This window comes from Alosa sapidissima, chromosome 8 (genome assembly GCF_018492685.1).
Source record: "Alosa sapidissima isolate fAloSap1 chromosome 8, fAloSap1.pri, whole genome shotgun sequence".
NCBI classification, from domain to species: domain Eukaryota; kingdom Metazoa; phylum Chordata; class Actinopteri; order Clupeiformes; family Clupeidae; genus Alosa; species Alosa sapidissima.
In genome coordinates this window covers 2,202,063-2,228,363 of record NC_055964.1, presented here as the reverse complement: position 1 = coordinate 2,228,363, position 26,301 = coordinate 2,202,063, and the positions used below count along the sequence as shown (strand labels likewise).

Genomic DNA, 26,301 nt, shown 5'->3' with positions numbered 1-26,301 from the left:
GAGAAAACCGGTGAACCGGTGGCTGTCTTCAACTGTAACAGAGTCTGCCGATCAAGGATCGGACTCTATAGCCACACCAGGCACCAGGCACTGCAAGTCAACGAAAGACTGATCATAGTCATCATGTCATAGACACCATCATCTTTCGAGATGGACAGATGCCAAAAGAGAGAACTACTTTAACATTTACATTTTTTCAAGCATCTTCCGTGAACCATGCCTTGCAAGGAAAATATCTCAGAAGACCTACAACTAAGAATTGTTGATCTTTTTATAAAGCTTGAAAGGGCTACAAAAGAATTTTCAAGAGTTTTTAATCAGCCCCCCATCAAAATATTGTCTATTTAAGGATATGACTTAATACTGTGACTAGTGAAAAGAAGAGAGTAGCAGTTTAATGCATGGTTTGACGGAGTCATTGGAACTGGTTAATCTCTCTTTTGGCAAAAACATTGAATAGGGAGGGTGTCCATAGAAGGACACCATAGAGGAAGTACTGCTCTCCAGTACTGCTTTGAATATTGTGGTGTGCTGGAAGTTTGCCATATTTCTTGCCACTCTAGATGTTTTTTGTAAATGTGGAAATAGTAATGACTTGCTTTTCACTCTGACATCAACTGTGAGACCTGTATGCACTGTATGTTTTTCCCCCATTGCTAATTAGGTCCAGTTGTAACATTGCACTGTTATCTTGACCATCTTTGCATTCAACTATATGGTTGATTTCAAAGCGTTAAATGCCTCAAATTTATGTCTGAACTGATACATTTCACAATCACACATATACATTTCACAATCACACTAAGATTAAGATAAATTATTAGCAGACTAACACAGAAAGACAAAATTGTTCAGGTTCCCCTGTGATCTTGCCCAAGCTACTAAAGCAATGTCCCACCATTAAACAGCCTAGTGTACTGGTCAATGTTGTTGTAAATTGTAATTTGGAAATGTATTTAAGATTCTTGTGATATTGAAGACCTTGTTTAAGTTAAGTTATAGACTATGCTTGACGCTTACTACCTATGGCAAGTTGCATTGCAAGTTAGCTCTCGGGTAGTAAAAGTCAAAGTGTGCCGTCTTAATGTCACAGTATCCACTCGAAGGCAAAGGACAAAAGTGTGTTGAGCAAAAAGTTTGCATTTCCGATTTCTTCGTCCCCGCAAGAGTTTAACAGGTGCGATAATTCAAAAATCCCCATGTTATTTTCCCATAGGAAAAATCTCAAGATACCAGATATCCTTATATGGACAAAGATGGTAGCTTTTTTGTAGGTGAACTTCAGAGGTATATTGGGGAAAATCAACACTGCTGAAATGGCAAATATAGTTTTATATAAACATAAATAAAGCAAAAGGCTATTTGCCAAAGCAAGTTGCTCAATATTTCAATTGAATTTTACTTTGTCATAACTTTTACAAGCTTTCAGCAGAAGAGCTGTGCATACTCACAGACACAATGCTACCAGCGTATTATAAATGTTGTCTTTTTACTGAAAGGTGCTACAGATCTGAAGCACTGTGTTGGTTGGCTGAGATTGCTTATGGTCTGAGCCACTATTATTTGTGTGCCATTTACATGTACAGAGGCAGAACTGTGCATGGACACCAGAGGTCACTAAATGAACACCTAGAGGACCGTGAGAAGCAATTTGCAATTAGACAAAAAGTGTATGGTGTCACAGTTGTCACAACTCTAAATGCTAGAAGATTTCCACAGAACAAGTACTTGGAAAGAGAAACTAAAAAAATGTTAACAGTGGGATCCTCATTGGATATTTTTGCAGATGTGTGTGTCCCTTTGCCAGAGCCCACCCTTTGGTAGAGTGCTATGTCTCTATTTCAAGTGCTGTCTAGCCGCATCATGGTATTAAACTAATCCACTTAAAGATTGTTATCTTAATTAAGCAACTTGAAGAAATGCTCTTAGTTTACCTTAAGAGGAAGAAGAGCGCAGAAGCCGGAGTGTATGTAATCTAAAGTAACCCATGTGTCCAGCAGTAGTGTCTGTATGTGCACAGCCTCTTCCACCACTCAAATGGAGTTGTTGACATGTCTCTCGTCATGGTCTCTGGATATGTTGGTATCGCTTAAAATACATCATTTGTGTTAATTACATGAAAAAATGGGGAGATACAAAGCTGACAAGACCATTTGCTGACAGAAAAGCTGCTGTTATCAGGTAAGTTTTTATGTTTAAATGTTCAGTTAAATGAGCATTCAGCGTTTTTAAGAGCTGTTATTTAAGCTCCTTTGTTATTTTGTAACCATTTTTTCTGCCAAGAAGACTTTTTTGTTGTTGATATTATTAACTTCTCAAGTTTCTTGTAGAATAAAAGACAAATAGCAAGATGTACAGTATGAACAAACCTGTGTGTAGAAAAACATTTTATTTGAGGGATGGTATTTTCCCCACATTGTGTATTGAATCTAGTATCATTAATTTGTAATGTTACGTTTGCAGCTATTTAATATTGTTCCAGTTAGTTATAGCAGATGCTTTACTTCACAAGCTTAAGTGAGGAGTCATAGCTTGTGGAAATGAACGGTTAAGCCTTCATAAGAGGGAGTTGATGTCGTCAGTGAGGTAAACCAGGGGGATTGAGGCCAATCAGAAAGGTCATGGGTAGCCTGGGCTGGGTTGAGATTAGGCCTGTCTTGAATCTCCTTACGGCAGCAGGAAGTCCATCATAACTCTTTGATCTTTCAAATTCTCAGTGAATCATTTTTGTCATTGTATTTTTCTGCCTCTCTGTTGAGTTTTGTTATTTACATTTAGTACTTTATGGATACTAGGAGGAGAAATGGGATGTGGTGTAACAAAATCAAGTGAATTCTGCAGTAAAAAAGATGAAAAAGGTAACAACCGTACAAAGGATTAGCCAAATATTTAACCCTCTCTAGATTAGCGTTTTGTGGAAAAAACATAAGAAAAAGAAATAAAAGATAAGCAATTGCTTTGTCTAACCAGCAACTTACACTGTACCTTATCTTTTCACCTGTTGCAGATGTGCCATTGATTGCAGTCCCAGGTAATATGTAGACACAAGTTCTATGAAAAGATGTTTTACTTTGAAATGTCATTTCAAAACACATTTTTTAGTTGACAATATATTTCTTCTGTCTAATGGCAAATTTGCCAAATTTGCTAAGAAGTTATTTTTCCATCTGAATCCATTTCTCCCCGTCCATGCAACATTAACCAGCGGCCACATGTAAGACAAACATTTAATTGTTCCTGAATGTTTTTCACTAATGTACTAAATACTTTCAGGCTTTGACAGTCGTTTGAAGCTAAATGTATGTATTTATAAATGCTGTGTTTTGCCCTAATAGCTATGAGAGCAGCAGTACTGATACAGCGCTGGTATAGGCAGTATGTGGCACGGATGGAGATGCGACGTCGATATACATGGAATATTTTCCAATCTATGGAATATGCAGGAGAACAGGACCAGATCAAGGTGATGAATAAAACAAAATAGCTATGGATTATTACTATTCTAAATTCTTCTGAAAAACATGCTCGTACACATTTACATAGTTAAATGAGAATGCTTTGGGTTGCACTCTGTGCATATACAAATACGCTATATGGATAAACTTACCTATATACTGTACATTTAGGCACCTCCTCATGTGTATAAATTTCCCTTGATCTAGCTCTATAACTTCCTTGGTTATCTCGTGGACAACTTCACACCATCAAGTACAGAGAGTAAGTCAGTTACTATGTAATACTTAGAGCTCTATCTTTCTCTACACCTTGCACATGTTCCTTTCTTTTCCTCTTCTATTGCAGGGAACCTAATTTCCCATATCTTCAGAGAAAATGAAGTTTGTCGTGATGTTGAATGGGAGAGGTATTTCTCCTATGAGAACATTGATGTACCTGATATTTACTCTGGCCCACGGCTCACCTTCCCCCTCTCTGTCAGTCAGGTAGCAGACCTTGTTGAAGCCTTCAAAAACAAGCAAGTATGTTTGTTTCTATAGTATTTTCCAATACATTAAGACTGAATTTACTTACAGTAGTTGCTGTATTAAGATGATATGCATTGCTAACAATCCTCTTCCTCATTCCTCTTTAAAATATTTCTGTGGTTGGTCTTCTTCTAAAAGAAGAATTGTTAAATTGTTAAAAAATAAAACAATTGAATGAACATCTTCAAAGAGTGGTGATGCCATAATTTTTGCCAGGGGTTGTAGTAGAGACTTTTGTGAAAACCCAAAATAATTTGACTTACAAAATAATATCATGAGATAATGCTCTTAATAACAACTACAACAGATTTTTTTTTATTAATAACAGCTGCCACAGAAACATTGTTTAATGTAAAAGATTCATGTCTGCGCCTTCTCTGACATCTTGCAGCAACTTCACTCTCGCTATGTTCTTCAACTTCTTCTTGATACTTGGAAACTTCTCAGAATATTGCCAAATATAAACCGAGTGTCAACCTGTCAAAGCAAGGAGATCACAATTTGTGGTAAGAGCCCAAAAGCCATTTCAAATCCAAGTCCAAAGTTAATGGGACTGAAATCAACTGTTTTGTGTTTAACTATGTTTTAGGTGACTTACATGGGCAATTGGAGGACTTGTTGTTGATATTTTACAAGGTAACATTTATGTTCACAAAGATCAGACGACAAATATATGGACATTAAATGAGGTGTCTGCATGATTTTATTGTCATGTATTCTTTTAGAATGGCATGCCTTCCCTGGACACACCATATGTTTTTAATGGAGACTTTGTGGATAGAGGCAAGGACTCTATTGAGATTCTTCTCATCCTCTTTGCCTTTTTGCTTGTGTATCCTGGTGATGTGCACCTCAATCGAGGGAACCACGAAGACCATATAATCAACCTAAGGTATCAGATAACTAAAACTTCTTTGTAAAATGTTCATTATAAATTAAATGAATGTCAAAAATCAGAACTTGTACAAAATCTACTGTATCTCTTAGATATGGATTCACAAAAGAGGTACTTGGAAAGTACAAGGTATGTTTTTACTTGTATTTCATATTTATTTGTATTTCATTCATTTATCTTGGCCTGGAGGAAGTTGATGGAATCAGCAAGCATATAATTCCATGTAATACCAATACTATGGAGAATTTAGTGTGTAAATGTCAGCTGTTGCCTCTTGGGCTGTCTCATTTATTTCAGTATATACTCAGATACTTGAAAATCATTTTCCTGAAATTTTATCTTACAGCTTCATGGCAAAAGAATTTTGAAACTTCTTCAGAAGATTTTCAGCTGGCTACCCTTGGCGACAGTAATTGATCAGAGAGTACTGATTGTTCATGGAGGTATCTCTGATACCACTGACCTGGCATTAATCACAAGAATTGACAGACACAAAGTAAGTAGAAAAGATAATATAAAACAAAATATGATATTTTCCATGGCGCCTAAACAAATTGCTGTGTTATGGTATGCTGTGGAAAGTCTGTTTAATTATATGTATGTGTAGTATATGTTTCTTCTAGCTTTCTAACACATCTACAGATTGTTGGCTGCACAGAAGGATGTCATCTCTAAAAGTATACTGTCTGTTTTAAGTATGTGTCAGCTCTAAGGCCTCCAAAGAAAAAGACAACTCTGTCAGGTGGACAGTCATCCATGGACTCAGAGTTCGACAACGATTCTATTTCAAACATGAGTATGCAAAATAAGAGACGTGCCTCAGTGACATACAGCAAAACCTTTGGCCCTCGCGATAGTTTTCAGCGACGGTCACTTCAGGATTTCTCTGGCATAGTGAACCGAACAGTGGAAGAGGAGCAGGAGGTCAGACGGAGGCAGGGGGCATTCCTCCAAACTGGATACAGTTGCTCTCATCGGGACCTGAAGCCCTCCTTCCCCTCGGAATCAGACTCAGACTCCACAGATGCCCCTGATGTCAGTAATGAGGAGTGGAAACAGGTATATTCAACTCACTCTCTATTACTATTCTATTGTAAAATACTGTGCACTTTAACTCACTAACAAGTCTGCTTTGTATCATAATCATCTGGTGCTGACGTTAAGATTCTGGACCTGCTGTGGAGTGATCCAATGTCTCAGGATGGCTGTTTCCCCAATGAGCTGCGAGGTGGAGGTTGCTACTGGGGGCCAAATGTGACTGAGGAATTTCTGAACAGACACAACCTCCAGCTAATCATCCGTTCTCATGAGTGCAAACAGGAGGGCTACGAATTCTGCCACAACCGCAAGGTAAGGAACTGTGATCACAGTGTACTGTGAGACAGTGTCATGCCATCAGGACAAGCAAGGAAAGTAGCGATTGACCAGTTCAAGCAAATAGACATATTTTAGCAGAATACTATAGTGGAAAGCAATATTTCTGCAAAAAGATCTGATATGGCCTGTTTTCATGTATTCATCTTATAGTTTCCTGCATTCTTATTGATGCAGTAGGTTACCAGTATTGTATCAGGAAGTTACGTTGATCTACAATGTGCATGCACAAATGTCCAAAAAATACTGCTCGCACCTCTGCCTTAGAAGCACCAACTGTTGCGGATATCAGTTATTTTACTTTTGTGGTCGTGGGCTTGTCCGGTTGACAAATGCTGCTTGACAACAGCTACAGATAAGTATTAATGTCATGCCAATTCCAGCGGGCCCTGACACAGCATCTAGTGTTCTGATCATAGTTAAGGGGTGGATCGTTGGATCATAGCAGGCGCGTGCGGTCCATATGGGCAGGTGGGGCTACCTGAAGCATGCTCCACAAAAAATAGTTCCTCAGTAAATCATTGCTCCAAGTTTATTTTTAATAATGTGATTGTCACATTAACAGGCATAGTTGTCATCAGTTCTGCTTGCTCACATCAAAAAGTAATCACATACCAGTGCCATGAGGTATCTTTGAGACTTATAGATTGAGAAGGGTCCATCTCAGTGCTGCAACCTAAATTCATTAACAAGTATCCCTATATAACATCCTCAGATTTGATAGTGCAAAATGTGGTGAGAAGCTAAATGGCTATAATGATGTAGCCATCATTTGTCTAACTAAGTCATATTGGATTGATTAATTCCAAGACAATATTGCAATCACACAGTATTTTGTTAGATTGCATGGGGACTTGTGAGTTGTGCTTTCAGAGTTGTGTCTGCAGCCAGTGTAAACAGAGCAATTGTTGTGTAACACATTCTTATCAAATGCACTTACAACCTCAAAACAGAAAAAGTTGGGACATTGTGTAAAATGTGAATAAAGCAAAATGTAATAATCTGATCTGAATAATAATCTCATAAACTCATATTTAGTTGCCAAAGGGACACAGACAAATGTTGAAAATGAAAAAAAATGCCTGCAACACCTTTCAAAAAAAGTTGGGACGGAGGGTAGATTTTGGGCTATGTTGAGGTAAAACAATTTAGTAACAGTGTGATTTGAAATAGGTGATGTCAACAGGTGATCGTAATCATGATTTGGTATAAAACCAGCACCTAGGAAAGGCCTAGTCCTTTAGCAGCAAAGATGGGCCGGGTATCACCAGTTTGCCAAGACATACGTTAGAAAATTATTGAAAAGTTTATCAAAGACAGATAGGAATAGATTTGAATATTTCATCCTCTACGGTATTCAACTGAAACATTAAATCACTTGGTGTCTTCTGTCCCTAGACATCTTTTGAGTGTTGTGAAAGGAAATGGCAATGTTACAAAGTGCAAAATGTTTTCCTGTCCCAACTTTTTTTGGAATGTGCAAACCGTATATGTGTTTAGTTTGAAAAGACAATAAAATTGATCTTGTGAAACATCAGACAAAGTCTATAGTCTTAGTCTAGTCTAGTTTCTAAGTGCAATACACACCGAAAAGGGTTTAATTTTTTTCAGTTTTAATTATAATTTAAGACTTTGTCCCAACTTTTTCTGTTTTGGGGTTGTAGATAGCATTTGTCTCTTATTCTGTACTCTCCCTCAACATTAGTGTTATTCTTCATTTCAAATTTAAATAAAAAAAATTTTAATCAATGTGAAACAACCTTTTATAACTGATAAATTAAAATCCAAGATAAAGACTAAATTATACAGTATGTTCTTCTTTGGTCATTCATTTTAACGTCATCTGTAATACCCCAAATCTCATTACTATCAACTGTAAGTGCATCACTGTACATGGACACATTGTTGTGTTGGTTTTTATTTACACAGGTGCTTACACTTTTCTCTGCATCCAACTACTATGAGGTTGGCAGTAACCGTGGAGCCTACATAAGACTGGGTCCAGACCTAGTGCCTTATCTCATTCAATACCAAGCTAGTGATATGACACGCGAACTTACCCTCAAGCAAAGGTAATTATTCTATGTATTCTTTATCAACATTTCATTGTGATAAGGTGATCACATGATCACTGATTGGGTTATTTTTGTTTTATTTTTACTGTGGCAGTGTGGGTCGAACAGAACGCTCAGCTCTCAAAGCCCTGCGAGAGCAACTGTTTGTACATAAAACTGACCTCCTCAGAGCCTTTAAAGAATACGACGAAGACAACACAGGTACCAATTTATTGTAATGCATAAGGGTAGTTGATGTTTTAAGCCGAAAAAAGTTTTTTTGTCATGTTGTACTGACTCTCCCATTTGTATTGGAATTCATATTTATTCACTAATTTGTTGACTGCAATTGTCATATGGTGTGACATGAAAGTTATTGTGTGTAAAAATCCTGTATTATAATCAGATTAAATTTTTGCAATTACTTATAGTGATAAAGACAACATTCATATAAACTTTGGACAAAAGCGTCTGCTAAATTCCATAATCAACACCAGGATTTATTTTCTCAGACTACTATTGACATTCAGCTAATGTCAAATATGTAGATTTTGATCCAAAGCTGTAGTGTGAGTGAGTGAGTGTGTGTGTGTGGTGGGGTGGGGGTGGGTTCTGTGTTTTATTTGTTTTGAGTTGTATTCTAATCTACTGTACAACCCCAATTCCAAACTAGAATTGCATCTCCGAGGAACTGCAAGAGTGGGCTTGATCAGGTGCAGTTTCCCAAAAGGATTGCAATAGTAACCTGACTCTCGCCAGATGAATTTCGTTCTGCCTAGCTCCGCCTAGCTCCACTCACATCCATCTGGGATCGCTTCCGTTGAGAGTGATTTCGGCACCAGATTTTATGGTAGAGCCAATCAGGCCGCAGGGCGGGAGTTTCATAGATATGACGTATCCAAATCATATGCATGGATTTTTGATAAGGCCCAGCCTTCTGAAACACCTCTCCAATGGACCGATCCCAGATGGATGAGTGGAGCTAGGCGGAACGAAATTCATCTGGCGAGAGTCAGGTTATTGCAATAGTACCTCATTTTTGAAAATTGGGCACACAGATCAAAAGTTATCTGCATTAACGCAACATCTAAAAAGCCAAAACTCATAAATAAAGTGGTTGCTATGCTGGTTGCTAGGGTAATCATGTTGGTTGCTATGGTGTTTGCTAGGGTCACATTATAGTGGTGGTTGCTAGGGTGTTGCTAGGGTAATTATGATGGTTGTAGCCCTATATACTTATGCCCCATTTTGAATTTTTTGCCCGGCATTGAACATCATCCACTTAGGAGGGCATTGCTCCTACATACTTTGGCCTATAATCAAATGCCTGACATCTTTGGAAAGCTGAGACACTGTAGTTTCTTGGAAAACAACTGCGTTTCAGAAAAACTGATGTACTGGCACAGAGTCATAGAGGCTAGGATATTGTTTTCTCATTCTGCCCGATAACAAGCATCTCTGAACTGACGACAGTTTAGCCCTCTGGATCACTTTATATGACTTAGAAACACACCTGAGCCTTAGCATCAGGTCTTGTGAAGCTGTGTGCAAAAGTAGATCAATATAGAATGAAAACTACCTACTTTAGACCATTATATGCCAAGGTATGCTCATGCGTTTTGTAAAATGCCCTATGGAAACTCCCCATAGGACTTTTGGTTATCCAAAATGCATACTGCCAATCAAATGCTTACTGCCTATGAACGCTTTTGTGTAGAAACATAATCTAGGCTGTCCCGACCGTCTTGCTTCTACGCCATGGCTCAGGCTGGTGTGGAGTGGAGCTGGCCAGCAGAGCAGGCTTGGTTCTCAGCAGAGGCCGGGGAGAGGCAACAGGGACAGAGATTGCATTAGTGCATGGCATGGTGCACAGCCGAGGGAAGGCATCATGTCACCGCGACGGCTCGTCGGTGGCAGCTTTCTTTTAAACATTTGTTTGCGAGTTTGCTAGTTGGCTAGCAACAACGATGTTGTGCAGTTCCTTGATAACTCGAACAAAGGTACAAGCGTAAGTAATCTGAGAAAATCTCACTTTTACATTGAGTCACTAGTTTTGAGAGACGTCAGAAGGAATCTGATGCTTTCTTCTTCCAGATAACATTTCCTTGGGACGGTATTATTTGTAGCCCTTGATGCCGGCTTAACGTTTCACATTAATGTTTGACAGTAAAGTTTGGCGATCAAGGTTATAGAGTCCGATAATCCAAAGTCTCAAGCAACAACAGTTTATAATAACAGTTTGTTCACGAGATATAATCGGTAGCCAGTAAATCCGTAGAAAGTAGATAGTAACAAGGAGATTTAAGACTGATAAGTTTGGAAGTTTAGGTAGCTACATACGGAGCACACCGACCGGAAACCGAAAACGTCAACACACCTTGGACCCTATCTTGCACTCCAGCGCAAGACTTGGTATACTTGCGCTTTTGTCTTTCCTATTTTGCATTGAGCGGATATTGATATATATTGATAATATTTGTCCGTTTCTCTGTTTTGTTTGTGCATTGGTCACCTAAAAACTAGACTAAACTATACTACTAGTACAACATCTACATGCAATATCTAACAATATCTATAACAACGCCTAATTACGACCTATTAATTTGGACAACTTTATACAGCCCTAGAAAGGCTAAAGTTACCTTTAGTTTTGTTTCAATTTACCATTGTGTATGGCTTTAAACATTGTGTGCACCAGCCTAAGCATTATTCCAGCTCCGCTGAGGTTTTGACAAGCACCACAATTTTGCCTACCTTGTTGTTGAAGCCTTGAAATAACTCCAAGCTTTGCAATGTTCCCTCCATCCTTTTGTTGTTTTAGTATAAGTATATATACTTTTTTGATCCCGTGAGGGAAATTTGGTCTCTGCTTTTAACCCAATCGGTGAATTAGTGAAACACAAACAGCACACAGTGAACACACAGTGAGGTGAAGCACACACTAATCCCGGCGCAGTGAGCTGCCTGCTACAATGGCGGCGCTCGGGGAGCAGTGAGGGATTAGGTGCCTTGCTCAAGGGCACTTCAGCCGCGGCCCACTGGTCGGGGCTCGAACCGGCAACCCTCCGGTTACAAGTCCAGAGTGCTAACCAGTGGGCCACGGCTGCCCAAAAAAAAACGTTTTATATTCATGATGGCCTTGAAGTCTTAAGTTAGTGAATTAGCTTAAATCAGCTTATTATGTTCTGTTAACCAGCAACCATAGATAGTAAAAGAAAGCAGCAAGTAGCCTTGGTTAGTTTCTGTATTTGCTGCGTCCATTCATTGTTATTCTCTCTCCTGCTCTAACAAAAGTTTGCTTGGCTGCCTGTGCTGCGCAACCCACACTTCGCTCCTCTCATCTATACGACACAGTTGTTCCCATTTCTGCAAACCATACATAATTACAAGGAAAAATATTACCACAAGAGGGAAATCAGTGTGGTGTCCATTAAGAAAAAATAGGCATAAATCTAGTGTACACATTTCCACGAATCACGGATGTGTTGATGACATAAATTAGAAAATATAAGATTTGCATTGTCTATAGTGAGGTAATGTTAGATTACATTGCAAAACTATCACAATGCATTCATAAGTGATCCCAAAACATCGGAAAGTATGTCTTTGTGACATTTCTGTATTACATTTTATCAAGAAGAAAAATCAATAGCAAACTGTTCCCAACTGAACAGTGCTTATAGCGCCGAGAACCGCTCCTGGCTGCGCCTGGCAAATCCGCCATCATAATGGCAATCCGCTCTGGAACAAGCGCGCCTGTTGTTAAAAGGATTGTGAGATTCTGATTGGTTTATTGCATGTTACGCCCAAACCACACCCATGAGTAATGTAGCTACTTCAGACCAACCCATTTTAGATTTGCGTTGGGCGCAACAGTCATTTATCCCGCCGGTAAAATAGCATCAGCGCCCAAGATCCACCCACAAATCTACTTGCGTGTTGCGTTTTCATACTTGCGTTTCAAATAATAATATAGAGCCCCTTATGTGCGATTTTAGGAACTCTATGATGAATAGAACTGAAATAGATGACGATCGAAAACTCTCCGTAAATGCACAATCTGGACATTTTATTACAACTCGGCTTTTGATGGTTGCCGCTTTGGGTTGAATCAGGGACGCATGCACGTCAGGTCAAAACCAGGCCATTTTCGTGGGTTTATCACTAGGTGGCAGTCTCACCAGGTCACTTCCCGGAAACTTCACTTCATATTTCATGAAATATGCTATATCTCCATTTCTAGAAAAAAAAAACAGGGATTTTAATGAAAACTAGCCACTGTTTAGCTTAGGATTTTTCAGAAACAGAGGCATGTAGAAACAAATGGTTTGTACCCACTGAGAGCTTAATGTCTCACCTTTCAAACGAGCCATAGTATGTGTCCATAACATACAATATGTTGTGGCTCTACAAAAATCGGCAACAAATGATCTAGATTGCTGGCACTCTGGGCCAAAGCTTCCGAAAACAGCACGGCATTCAAAGTGTTTATGCTCAATTCGGATATTTTGCTTTGATCCGATTGTATTGTTTGGCTGTTCACATTACCTTTTAAAATGTGGCCTATATCAGATTCCAGTCTGAACTGGAAATGCACAAAAGAACAATAACAATGAAATCAGCTAACTCCCGCGGAGCATAATTGTGACAAATGTCAATGTAGATTGACGTAAAAGTCCCATCAAATCAGTCTTGGTTGTCTGCGGCTGTATTGAAAAAAAAAAAACAGACCTGGGTCTGATTTAGGACCACATATGGAAGTGGTCTAAATCTGATTTTGAAAAAAATCAGATCTGAGCAAGGATTTAAGTGTTCACACTACTTCTGAAGAAGTCTGACCTGGTGACCTGGACACTGACCTGGGCCACTTTTGCCTGCAGTCTGAACGGGGTCTTGGAGTTGAGAACCAGGCTGTTATTCTGGCTCCATTCCACTAGTTTTTCAACCTCCCTCCTGTCGGTCTTCTCATCATTGTTGCTTATACAGTATATCACAATGGTGTCGTCTGCAAACTTGATTATGATGTTGGAGTCATCAGTGGGTTTACAGTCGTGTGTGAAGAGGGAGGAGAGATGCTTACCCATGCACACTGTTTGTGGTCTGTTGGTCAGGAAGACTAGGACCCAGTTGCACAGTTGAGTTTGACAGCCAGGCTATTGGGGAGAATGGTATTGAAGTCCACAAACAGCATGCGTACATAGCTGTTCTGCTGCTCAAGATGTGATGTTGCAGTGTGGACGGGTCAGTGAAACAGCTTCCTCGGTTGACCAGGTTTGCTCGATAAGCAAACTGGTGTTGGTCCAGAGAAGAAGGGATTTTGCTTTTTATGTGTGTTTGGACAGCTTGCTCAATGCACTTCATGACTATGGACTTCATCCTAGTGCATAGCGGAAAAACTGTTTTCCACCTGGTGCCAAAACTGTATTTTGGTACTTTATACGTCTCATTTTTAAATAATGCACCAGGAGGTGTGGCGATGAACAACCTAGGGAGTAGTCCGGCGTGTTGTCTAAAAATCGCTATCGTACATTACCTAAAACGCATTGCGCCACTGACCAAGAGAAACCTAGTCAGAACTCTATGGCGAGTTGTTTATATGTTATTTTAAGAGCGCATTGTCAATAGTCATCTTTTCGATGGTAACCCATTGTCAGTCAAGTGAAAGTAACTTACTAATTTTTTTGTCGTTGATTAACACCACAGTGAAGTTAGTTTCACTGAGTTGCCAATGAGTTCAAATAATAGACGAGTGCAAATGTGTAAGGGGCTATACTATGCTAGGTTTTAGTAAAGTATGGTTTAGTGGAATGACTGTTCCGCTGACTGTCATTCTTTGACGTCGATGTATTCTTTTACGCCCTAAACACATCCATGACTGATTAAGAAACCTAGGAACGCCTTATTGCACCATCCGCCTGACGTTTGATAACGAAAAAACTCCCAATGTGGACTGGACATCCTATTAAATTTGAATAAGCTTATTAGTGACCATGCGCTTTAGACTATCATAATAGGGCCCTGCGGGTGTCAAGGCAATTGGGAGATAGTCATTCAGGGATGTTATTGCTTTTTGTTTTGGAAGATGAATGATTTTTGTGATCTTGTGACATGTTGGAATGATAGCCTGCCTGAGAGATGTTGAGTGGGTGAGCACCTCAGCCTGCTGCACAGTGTTTCAAAACACGCCCAGGAACACCATCAGTACCAGTTGGTTTGTTAGTTAATTTAGTTTATGGTCTCTAAGGGGAAATTCAGTTTAACACTGAACTGCACATGCATCTTCACACAGTGCAGATAACATATCACATGACATACAGAGCAGACACAAATACATGGCACCACACAGACAGCGGAGTTAACAGACACAATAGTTGTATTAGTGGTGAGATATCTTATGAGTGCAGCTATAGCTGCAGGTACCAGGTGTTTGACAAATTGGGACCTGCTGTATCTTAGGGATCTGTACCTGTGTCCTGATGGAATTAAAGCAGTGGCAGTTGAGTGGATGGGTAATAAACATTTTTCCACTTGTTTCTGTTCCTACTAATTCAGGCCTCATCTCCTTGAATAACTGGGCCAAAGCAGTAGGAACGGTGTTGCACCTGGACTTACCCTGGAGGATGCTTCGTTCTCAACTGGTCACTCTGACTCCAAACAACATGCTTGACTATCACAGCTGGTTCATGGAGCTTTCCATAAAAGACCCAAATGTAGAGGTAATGTTAACCACAAGCAACCATTACCTATTTTCACTATCACTGTTCCTTGATTGTTCTCGCATTGGATAAACGCATTAGCGAAATAACTAAGGGCCCTATCGTGCACCCGGCGCAACATGGCACAAAGCGTGACGCAAGTCTTATTCATATCGTACACCCAGTCAGTGATGAATTTTTCGCCATGTGCCCCTCTATTTTTAAACCTTGCACCCAGGGGTGTTAGTCACACACAGCTTTTAGTAAAGCAAGTAGCCTACTAATGGAATTGTGCAAGATGATTCCTTCAGATGTGTTGACTATCAAAATACTGACAGGCTGTGTGTGTGTAGGTGTGTTTGTATGTGTGGGTGCATGTGTGTGTGTGTGTGTGTGTGTGTGTGTGTGTGTGTGTGTGTGTGTGTGTGCATGTGTCTTTATGTATGTGTACGTAAATAAAGCAAATCAGGGAACCACCTACTCTTTGCGATAAGTGCAATGGGATCTTTAACAACCATGGTGAGTCAGAACCTCAATTTAACATTCATGCAAAGGAAAACATCTCCTGCAGTACAGTGTCCCTGTCACTGCAATAGGGCATTGGGATTGATATTTGTTTGGTGGCTTTTGGCCACAGGGAAGAGTGCCACCTACTGGCCAGCCACCAACACCACCTCCAGCAGGAACCTACTCCATACTTTGAGTATATTGCCCTCACTCTGAAGGCTGACCCAGCTGTACTTCTATTAACCTTATACCGCCCTCCTAAACTATGGACTGGCTTTCTCGACCAGTTTTCTGAACTTATGTCGCTCATCATCACTAGCTATGATCGGATAATTGTAAATGGCGACTTCAATATTCATGGCAATAAGACAACTGATGCTAAAGCCAGTAAGTTCCTTAATGTGTTGGACAGTTTAGAGCTAAAGCAGCATGTTACAGGACCCACCCACAACCTTGGCAACACCCTCGATCTAGTCATTTCTAGAGGGATAGAAGTCACAGACTTATCAGTAAATGATATAAATATGTCTGATCATCATTGTGTATCTTTTAATATAGTACTACATACTCCAAAAATTCATCCTGAAATTGCAATCAAATCGCGACTCTTGGACATTAGAGCAGAACAGCAGTTCATAGCTCTTATAGACTCCATAAATTTAGATATTTTACATCATCCTATTGATCAAATGGTAGAGGCTCTCAATCGTGAATTAGGCGCTCTGCTTGACAGAGTGGCACCCTTAAAGACTAAAAAAAGGCCCTGTAGCAAACTGACACCTTGGATGAACGAAAATATCCATGATCTAAAAAGATCATGTAGGAAAGCTGAGAGAACATGGAGAAAAACTAAGTTACAGGTTCACCGTGCCATTCTAAAAGAAAAAAATTGCAAATTATAATAGAGCTATTCGGAATGAGAGGAGGAACCACTTCTCTAAGGTAATTGCTGAAAACAGTGGAAACTCTAGGGTGTTGTTCTCTACCATTGATAGGCTATTGCATCAAACACCTTTTGATACACTCAGTCAGGCATCCTCTCTAAGATGCGAAGAATTTGCAGACTTCTTCAAAAACAAAGTCATTTCTATAAGGGAGGCTATTGGTAACACAAGTAATATGTTTGATAGTACACCCAAAAACAGCCCCCCAAAATTAAGGTCCTTTAGCACTATTACTCAATCTGAGCTTGGTAAAATTATAACTCAAACCGGCTCCTCAACATGTGTTTTAGATCCAATCCCTACTACATTCCTCAAAAAAGTATATGATAGCTTAGCTCCCTTTTTTCTCAAGGTAATAAATACCTCATTAGAAACAGGTATATTTCCAACTGCTTTTAAAACCGCTGTTGTGAAACCTTTACTTAAAAAGTCAAATCTTGACCATACCAATCTGAGCAACTACAGGCCTATATCAAATCTATCGTTTTTGAGCAAAGTACTTGAAAAAGTTGTTTGTAATCAGTTAAATACCTTCCTCAACGAAAACAGTATCCTTGAAAAATTCCAATCAGGTTTTAGATCAAATCACAGCACAGAAACGGCTCTAGTAAAAATAGTCAATGATCTCAGACTAGCTACCGACTCAAACAAAGTCTCAATCCTCCTATTCTTCTGGATTTGAGTGCGGCATTTGACACCATTGATCATAGCATCCTAATTCACCGCCTTGCGAAGTGGGTGGGTCTCTCTGATAATGCTCTAAACTGGTTTCAAACCTACATTACTGGCAGAGATTTTTATATCAGTCTAGGAGATCATGTATCTGAAAAACATGACTTGCCTTTTGGTGTGGCCCAGGGGAGCTGCCTTGGTCCCCTGCTATTTTCTCTATATATGCTTCCATTGGGAAACGTCATAAGTCAGCATAATGTAAACTTCCACAGCTACGCAGATGATACCCAATTGTATATTTCTGTGGAGCCAACTAACCCAGATGGCCTTTGCTCCCTCACTGCATGCCTAACCTCCATTAATCAGTGGATGAGCAAAAACTTTTTGAAAATAAATGATGACAAAACAGAGGTACTTCTGGTTGGACCAAAACTAAAGCGAGATATTATTCTTAGTAATCTGGGGAACTTGGCACACCAGGTCAAACCAAAAGTAACAAGCCTCGGTGTCATCTTAGATGCAGAGTTAAGTTTTAAGCCCCATATCAGTAAAGTTACTCAGACAGCCTATTTCCACTTGAGAAACATTGCCAAAGTGTGGCCCTTTTTAACTCAACAAGATGCAGAAAAACTAATTCACGCCTTTATCACTAGCAGGTTAGACTACTGCAATGCACTTTTCACTGGTCTTCCCAAAAAACATCTAAAGAAATTGGCACTCATACAGAACTCTGCGGCTAGACTTTTAACTAAGACTAAGAAGAGAGAACACATCACCCCTGTGTTGGCTGAACTGCACTGGCTCCCTATTTCCTATAGAATTGATTTTAAGGTTATGTTAATTACTTACAAAGCTCTGAATGGCATAGCACCTTCATATATCTCTGAGCTTTTAATATCTTATCAACCACAAAGGAAACTTAGATCATCCAATTCTAATCTTTTAATCGTACCCAAAGTGCTCCACAAACAAAGTGGAGAAGCTGCGTTTATCCATTATGCCCCCAAACTATGGAACACCCTGCCTCTGTACATCAAGCAGGCGAGTTCAGTAAATATTTTTAAAAAAGATCTGAAAACATACAGGAAAGCTTTTAGTTAACTCATCTTATCCTGTAGACTACATTTTCAGATTATTCTACATCTGCTACTATTGGAGGGCGCAGCCAGCCAGAACCAGATGGGCTCCCCCTATTAAGTCAGGTTCTGCTCAAGGTTTCTTCCTGGAATATGGGAGTTTTTCCTTGCCACAGTTGCCATATGGCGTGCTTGTGGGGGGTAAGAGGGTTAAGGCTGCCAGTCTTATGACGTCATTTTCTATATTTTTGATATGTTGCTGAGTAGATCATAAACAGCAAAGAAAAGTGATTGATAATGACTGACTGACTATTATTGTGTTACATGCTTCAAATGTAAAGCACTTTGAGCTGCATTCTGTGTATGAAAGGTGCTATACAAATAAAGCTTATTATTATTATTATTATTATTACTCTCTCTTATCCAAGTACTAACTAAGCCTGCTTAGCCTCAGTAATTCAGGGTATCTGCTGGTCTGGCTGCTGTGCATTATGTACACTCAATTCTCACTGGTATCTGCTAGACAACAGGTACCAAAACATGATTAGTTCATAGATTTCACATGTCAAATACATTAATACAACCCCACCCCCATCTTGCCTGTTCATAATTCTGAGAAATTATTGAATTATGTGCATGTGTGCGTGTATGTGTTTATGTTTGTGTGTGTGTGCATGTGCATGCATGTGTACATATTTCTACTGTGTGTGTGTATGTGTCATACGTATGATTACTGTGAATGTATGTGTGTGCGTGTGTATCTGTTTATGCACATGTGTGCATATGGAATGGGTTAACATGGAGGCAAACATACACAAAAAATTGGTCATCCTAGGCCCTACGGTTCTCAAGATATTCACAGAAAACTCTGTTGGTGCACTATATGTAAACATAAATTCATTTATTGTATGGCCCCCATGAACGGGAAGTCCACGAAACTTAGCATGCATTCAGAGGGTGTCATAATGATCCTACACTTTCAATTTCGTGCAGTTTTGACCATATCAGCCAGAGATATTGTGATTACAACACCCAATTTTTGCTTTTTCATTTTTAACTAGGTGGCGCTATACATGAAATGAATGGTTATGGGATGGGTTGAATTAAGACCAACATAAAAAAAAGGTGGTCCTCCTAGGCCCTACGGTTCTCGAGATATTCACAGAAAACTGTGTCCGGTCACCTACAGGCCACTTGGTGTACAGTAACATAAATTAATTTATTGTATGGCCCCCCATGAACGGAATTCCAAAAAAACTTGGCGTGCATTCAGAGGATGTCATAATGATCCTACACTTCCAATTTTGTGCAGTTTTGACCATGTCAGGTCAGATATACCTGCGATTACATCTCATTTTTGCTTTTTCATTTTTAACTAGGTGGCGCTATACATGAAATGAGTGGTTATGGGATGGGTTGACATGGCCCCTTAAGACCAACATACAAAAAAAGGTGGCCCTCCTAGGCCCTACAGTTCTCGAGATATTCACAGAAAACTGTCCACCCTACCCTCCTTTCGGGGGGTTGGGGGAGACGGATCAAAACGAAAAAAAAATAGTTCCATGCTATCCTTGCGGGGCTACATGCCCACCAAGTTTCGTGCACCCCGGTGTTTCAGTGTCCCGGGAAACCTTGACGAAATGAAATTACTCATGAATGAAAAAAAGGAAAAACAAAATGGAAGAAAAAAACTCTGACTAAACCTATACATCCGCCGCTTCGCTTCGGCGGGGTGGCTTGGGTGAAGAAGCTGTCTTTGTGTCCTTTGGCCAGTGGAATATTGTAACAAATTTTATTTTATTTTTTTCTTGGGATATTTTTCTAGTGCAAACATAAGTCACCACCTAAAACTTCTCAGACCTTCAGATATGAGTGTCAAATGCTTTGTATTTCCTCACAAATGACAAGCTCCAGCTCTAAATAGATTTATTTGTGTACCTGTAGGCCTAGAGGGTTGGCCTTCATCCTTCAGAGATTAGACAACCCATTTGGTCAATCAGAGTTTGTCTTGGCATCTGTCTCACAGTGGCACTGGAGAAAGAGTGCACCCAAGTTTTTTTCATATAATAGGATAGTTCCGGCTATGTAAGCCATTTCCCCCATAGGATTTCATTTAAAAAAAGCTTGAGCTTAAGCCCTACCAGGGGAAAAATACTTTGAACACTAGCTTAAGTAATATTTTCAAATAACTGACTTCATTCTGTTGTTGTCTGTGTAGCGTGTAGAGCAGACTGTTTTGGAGACTCTCTACAAGCATCGATCCACTTTGGAGACAATATTTAGGATCGTTGACACTGACAATTCAGGTAAGGAAATGAGAAGAAATATACAGAGCCGTCCATACTTAGTAGCACCCCAGTAAAGATGAATAAACAGGTTATTTTAATCATTGGCTCCTTCAGACTTACGGCAAAATGCACCACCTTTTTAATGTTAATGTTAATAAATAAACTTTGTTTTCTATCATGATGATATATAATGTTTTTACAAAAGACAATCCCATCAGCATGAATCCAGGAACTGATCCTAGAATCTTGGTGAACCTTGAAGTGAAGTTTTTATATTTTAGACAAGAAAACGAATAGATACAGACGGCTAAAGGCGTCTACATACTCGCCGTTCCCGACATGTAGCGCAACAATGTGACGTCACGGTTACCGTCCCCCATGTGGGGGAGAGCATGCGAACATCACAGAAGTCAATGGGCGAACTCGCTAGCAGTTAGACTTTATACATTCGTTTTATATTCAGGTGGAGTTCTGCTTGTTTCTGAACACAATGATTTGAAGGAATTGTGTTTACTTAACTGTTCAGTGTATGCTAACAACCTAATTCACCTTTGATTGCCCAATGTTGACGACAAATTTCACTGGAAGATAATATTCGATGGTAGCGTCATTAGGGTGCTAACTGGCTAACTTTATATCGTCAGTGTAACATAACCAACTGGTACACATTACTTGTTAAAACTATTCCCACAAACATTGTAGGGAATGTACATTCATGTAAGAATAAATTCAGATGCAACTTATGAGTACACTCGAGACAGTTCTGGCAGTTTAACTGGAATTAGCGAAATGAGGGAACTTAATGTACTCTTAACCTCGTTGACACACAGATAACTCTCAGTCCAAACGTGTTTGTGCCGTTTATTGATGTTTGTTTGCTGAAAGATTTAATCTTTTTAAAGGTGTTTTCTGTACTCACGCTGGCACCTCCATCACTGTACATACACACCGCCGCTGACTTGAGCTTCCAAAGAAGCTTGGGTCGCCCTGTCAAGGACGTTTGTCAAAAAAGTACAGGGAAGCTTTGGACGCTTTGGCCGCTCTGACGTGGCAGCATTCTACGTTCGATCATGTTCTATCTTACTACTTTATTACATGATTACATGCAATCGAAATTAACATTTTCCCCCATGGGGGCGGTAACCACAATTATGACTAGATGCCACTGTGTGTAGCCTATGCCATGCTTGTAGGAAACCTGTAACACCCCATTTGAAATTGCAGTGACTCTATTTTCACCCTCAGGACTGATTTCTTTTGAGGACTTCCGACAGACATGGAGGCTACTTAGTGCCTATCTAAAAATGGAGATTTCAGACGAGGCTATTTCAGATTTACTGATAAGCATTGATACCAACAATGATGGCAGTATTGACATTGAGGAGTTCATGGAAGCTTTTCGTTTCGTTGATCGAAATCGACTGGAACGTGGACGCAGTATATTCAACCCCAAAGACATGTCCTGACCTAAGCAGAAAGGACCATGGATAGTTTTCTCAATTATAAAATATAAAAGTGTAAAGAAAGCCAGAAAAGTCATTCAGCAAAGCCAGAGAGTTTTTCCATAATGATTTCCACTATCAGAGGAAAATATTGATTTTAAGTATTAGGCAATAGGCTAATACAGTGTGACCATGATATATTTTTGTATTTAGAATTTAGAAAGATATTTTGTGAAAACTATGATATTGATCTCCAATAATGCTGAATGAGGGAAATCAAACTTGAAGTTAACTTAGAAAAATGCTGTACTGTAATTTATTTTTGTCTTATTTTGTACTTAATAAACACATTTAAATATTTTGGGCTTGATAAAATGTTGGAGTTATAAAATGCAACGATAACTTGTAACAATTGTTTTTGAGTTTTGTGTAGACTAGAGGCTATTGTGCAATACAATTGCCCACAGCATGTACAGTAATATTAATATGAATAGCCAGATTATTGACATTATCATTGTACTCCTACCTGTCAGCTAGTTCAGCTTTCTTTCTGCCTTTCAACTATTTCACATAAGTAGACTTGTGTTTGGGGTAAAAACACGGTCTTCAGTAAGTACACGGTATTCAGTAAGTACACTACGCAATTTTTGGGTAAATCGGGTTTTTATAGATCCCAAAATTACCAAAAATATCACAACATTCAATACATTTGTATTAGTTAATAAAACTAAAAGTTATCTAAAACAGCCCTGAATGTAAACATCTTTGCTTACTTGCATAGCTGGTAAAAATTGTGTATACTACACTGGAATGTGGCATTCTGCCCTGCTTTTATATAAAGTGCTTCAGTGTACTATTAGAAGATGTTATGAATGTGTGTGCTTTGTGTGTAAAGGTTGTTGCTATGTGGGGTTGTAATGAGTCTTTTCTCACTCTCCAAATCTCATCAGTCATCTTTGCATTTCTCTAATTGGCTCAGTAACATCAGCGGCACAAGGAAAAGGACTGAGTAGATGATGAAGCAAGTCTCTCCTCCAGCCAACCAATAGACTGTTAAAAAACAGCAAAGAGGAATATTAGTATACATAACATGTGTATGAGTGTACAGTATACAGATAAATACGCCTATAGTAATCACATTTATCTGTGTGAAAATGAGCACAATGACCGAATGATCACAACAATGATTTTTACATTTTTAAATAAATCAGGTTTCTAGGCCAAGTATACTTGCGTATACAACGAATTTGGTCTCTGCATTTATCCCATCCGTGAATTAGTAAACACACAGAGCACACAGTGAACACACAATGAGGTGAAGCACACAGTAACCCGGAGAAGTGAGCCGCCTTGCTACAGCGGCGCTCGGGGAGCAGTGAGGGGTTAGGTACCTTGCTCAAGGGCACTTTAGCCGCTCCCACTGGTCGCCAACCATTTGGTTCCAAGCCCGAAGCCCTAACCAGTAGGCCACGACTGCCCCTTATTTTATTTCTCATGGGGATTATCATTTAATTCATTGCATGAATGTAAAGTAGGCCTAAGATGGACTGTGTCGCTATTTAGGCCCCTGAATTTTATAGACTTACAAAGTACACTACTGTAAGCAAATTAATTTAATAGCATACAGGAATGATTCTGTTTTTGATCAATATAAGTGGTCACTGCAACCGTGATCACCATCAGTGGATTCCATTCTGTGTGTGTGTGTGTGTGTATCAATGTACATGTATATTACGCTCTAAAATCATGCAGAGCAAATTTCTATGCTTGGAACAATATTTATGAAAAGATGCTTTCCAGGAAAACATGTGTACCTCTATACACCTATCAACATTGAGCTTTCAAAATAAGGGAGATTTCCCAGGATTCTATCCCTCTGCCAACAGCATGTATAACCGTGTAAATTAGCTGTCCCCTCAAAATAACAACACATCTCCATTAATATAACCACTGGCAACAAAAGTGAGTACACCCCTAATGGCGGCCTTACATTGTATGATTTTGGTCTGTTTTCAAAGTCAGCGACTAAAGTCGGACAGAAGTCATGGGAGTTGCACTGGAATTCCGTCAACTAGATCGTTAAGTGTAAGGTGCCAATCTTGGCGGTTTTGAGTCAGTCTTTTTCTAGTTTTGCCGTTACGACAATATCAAACATGTTTGATATTATCACAAGTCTTTCTAGTCGTGGCTCATGCAAATAGTGACGTAAACAATATAAAACCAATAGTGACTTCTCTCCAACACGAAACAGGAAGGGGCAAAGTAGGCGACAGCTGTAGCAAGGGACCTGATGAAACCCATGAATATGATAATTTGTTAGTTTGTTTCTTATACATCTTTAGTCGGCTCTTCCACGCGACAGAACAACTCTATATCAGTTAGGGATGTTACGCATGAAACAATGCTGCAAAAACACGAAAATATGACTGAGTTTAGTAGGCTATCATTTCAGTTCCTGTTGATATCTATTGCACGATGGGTAATAATTTAAAGGAATCTAGTAAATTCCTTTAAATTTCTTGTAAGTCTTGTAAATAGGGACCCTGCAAGATCCCTAGTCATTGCAAAATCATAGTCTGTGACTTAAAACTTGTCTTTAGATGTGAGAGGGTCCGAGACTGTAGTCTTTCAAAAATCGTTTCCAAATCTTTGCAAATCTTTCCAATCTCTGTCAGTGTAAGGAGGGCTTAAGTGAAAATGTTCAAATTGGGCCCAATTGGACATTTTCCCTCCCTGGTGTCATGTGACTCGTTAGTGTTAATGGGGAGCAGGTGTGAATGGGGAGCAGGTGTGTTAAATTTGGTGTTATCGCTCTCACTTTCCCTCATACTGGTCACTTGAAGTTTAACATGGCACCTCATGGCAAAGAACTCTCTGGAGGTCACTGCAAGCTGCCATTGTAACCATCTACAAGGACAATAGACCTCTGAAGTTCGCCTACAAAAAAGCTGCCAAACTTGACACCCGGTATCTGGCGATTTTTCCTATGGGAAAATAACATGGGGATTTTGAATTATTGCACCTGTTAAACTCTCACGGAGATGAAAAAGTCTGAAATGCAGACGTTTTCCTGAACACACTTTTGTCCTCTGCCTTCGAGTGGATACTGTGATCTCCGGTAAGTGAAGGTTGCACACTTAGACACCCCAGAGCTAACTTGCAATGCAACTTGCCATAGGTAGTTAGTAGGGGTGGGTGATATGGACAGAAAATAATATCTCTATTTTTTGTGATTTTGACGATAACGATAATTAGTCGATATCCTTTAAAAAATGTTTTGTTAAAGTCTGAGTTACTTTACAGCTCATTATTTATGAATAACATCATTACAATAATAACCAATAACCTAACCTGTGACTTTTTAACCAAATCAACCAATGCATTGTCACTCTGACACATTTCCAATTCTGCCCCCACTTGTGTGTGTGTGTGGCAATGACATGGTCTCAGCTACATTAGAGAAGATGAATAGACCTAACAGTTTCCCAAGAGAAAGTCTGAAGCTGAAGTTCCTTTGAACCTTTACATAGGATTCACTGTAAAACTAAGCAGACAGATTACATCTCAGTTATTTCCTTCTATGTTTTGTTTAAGAGCAATCATGTAGGCTAGCATTCCAAGTTACAGAATAGAAACGAATGCGTTAGCTTATGGCTAATGTATATGAGAAATCCCATAGAGATGCTAACGGTTAGCATAATCGGTAAACGTAGATATTTAGAGCGAACTTCAGTCCATTTACAAAAGAGTTACATGAGAATAGTTCTTTGTTTACAACTGACTCAAAGGCTAATGTTTTCTCTCCATATAATACTGTGTAGGAAAAAACGTGACTCTCATCAATGCTACTTGAACAGAAGTAGCCGCATAAAATCCCAAGTAGGCTACTCTCGCTGCACAAAATAAACATTAGGCGCAGTGTTGCCAACTATTTAAAATGAAAAGTAGCTAAAGCCAGCTCCAAAAGTCGCTAAATGTCGCTAGATGACGTCACACGCTAATTTGCATATTAATTACATCAGCACGTCTTCCCCCCCCCAAAAAAAAAAAAACTGTGATGGCCCTTTAATTCCCTTTACTTACTCCTGTTTGCTTTTGTCCTACTCATATAGGCAACTTTAAGAGCCTAGTTTAAATATATTTGATTTAATATACTTCTACAGAAAGTAGCCCATCATCTACACTAGAGCAGGTGGCTGAAAAGCAGTCATTTCCAACCTATTCACTGCTGCATCTGCTTTGCACTGCTTTAAGTCTGATTATAACGTGACCGTAGCCTACACGCAATGTACACTTACGGCAATGGCTATATTTTGGATATATTTAGGCTACATAATATAGCCTAGGCTTAAATGTCACTCGGACAGACCA

At 39.4% G+C, this 26,301-nt stretch overlaps 2 protein-coding genes across 5 annotated transcripts in view; one reads left to right on the top strand and one right to left on the bottom strand.

Moving 5' to 3' along the window:
* The first annotated feature begins 1,269 nt into the window (after nt 1-1,269).
* LOC121715549 (serine/threonine-protein phosphatase with EF-hands 2) lies at nt 1,270-22,483 on the top strand. 2 transcript variants are annotated; one of them, XM_042101388.1, is made up of 19 exons: nt 1,270-2,181; nt 2,796-2,858; nt 3,008-3,031; nt 3,206-3,214; nt 3,336-3,463; nt 3,663-3,717; nt 3,802-3,977; nt 4,375-4,489; nt 4,573-4,619; nt 4,709-4,875; nt 4,971-5,007; nt 5,225-5,374; nt 5,575-5,937; nt 6,043-6,228; nt 8,182-8,324; nt 8,422-8,528; nt 14,859-15,022; nt 20,419-20,506; nt 21,734-22,483. In XM_042101388.1, the coding sequence occupies exons 2-19, from the start codon at nt 2,804-2,806 to the stop codon at nt 21,952-21,954; spliced, it is 2,235 nt and encodes a 744-aa protein (XP_041957322.1). In that variant the 5' UTR covers nt 1,270-2,181; nt 2,796-2,803; the 3' UTR covers nt 21,955-22,483. The 2 variants fall into 2 exon arrangements, with proteins under 2 accessions (XP_041957322.1, XP_041957321.1); XM_042101387.1 differs by lacking the exon at nt 1,270-2,181 and having other exon boundaries at nt 2,385-2,858.
* The window catches only part of mfsd10 (major facilitator superfamily domain containing 10), a 53,728-nt gene continuing 31,804 nt past the window's right edge, over nt 4,378-26,301 (bottom strand). For 2 of the 3 annotated variants that reach the window (XM_042101411.1, XM_042101412.1), the window contains exon 13: nt 22,575-22,980. In XM_042101411.1, the coding sequence (XP_041957345.1) occupies nt 22,877-22,980 (104 nt within the window). In that variant the 3' untranslated portion in view covers nt 22,575-22,876. Of the gene's footprint in view, nt 4,461-22,574; nt 22,981-26,301 lie in introns of those variants that run through there. The other variant, XM_042101413.1, reaches the window with a different exon arrangement.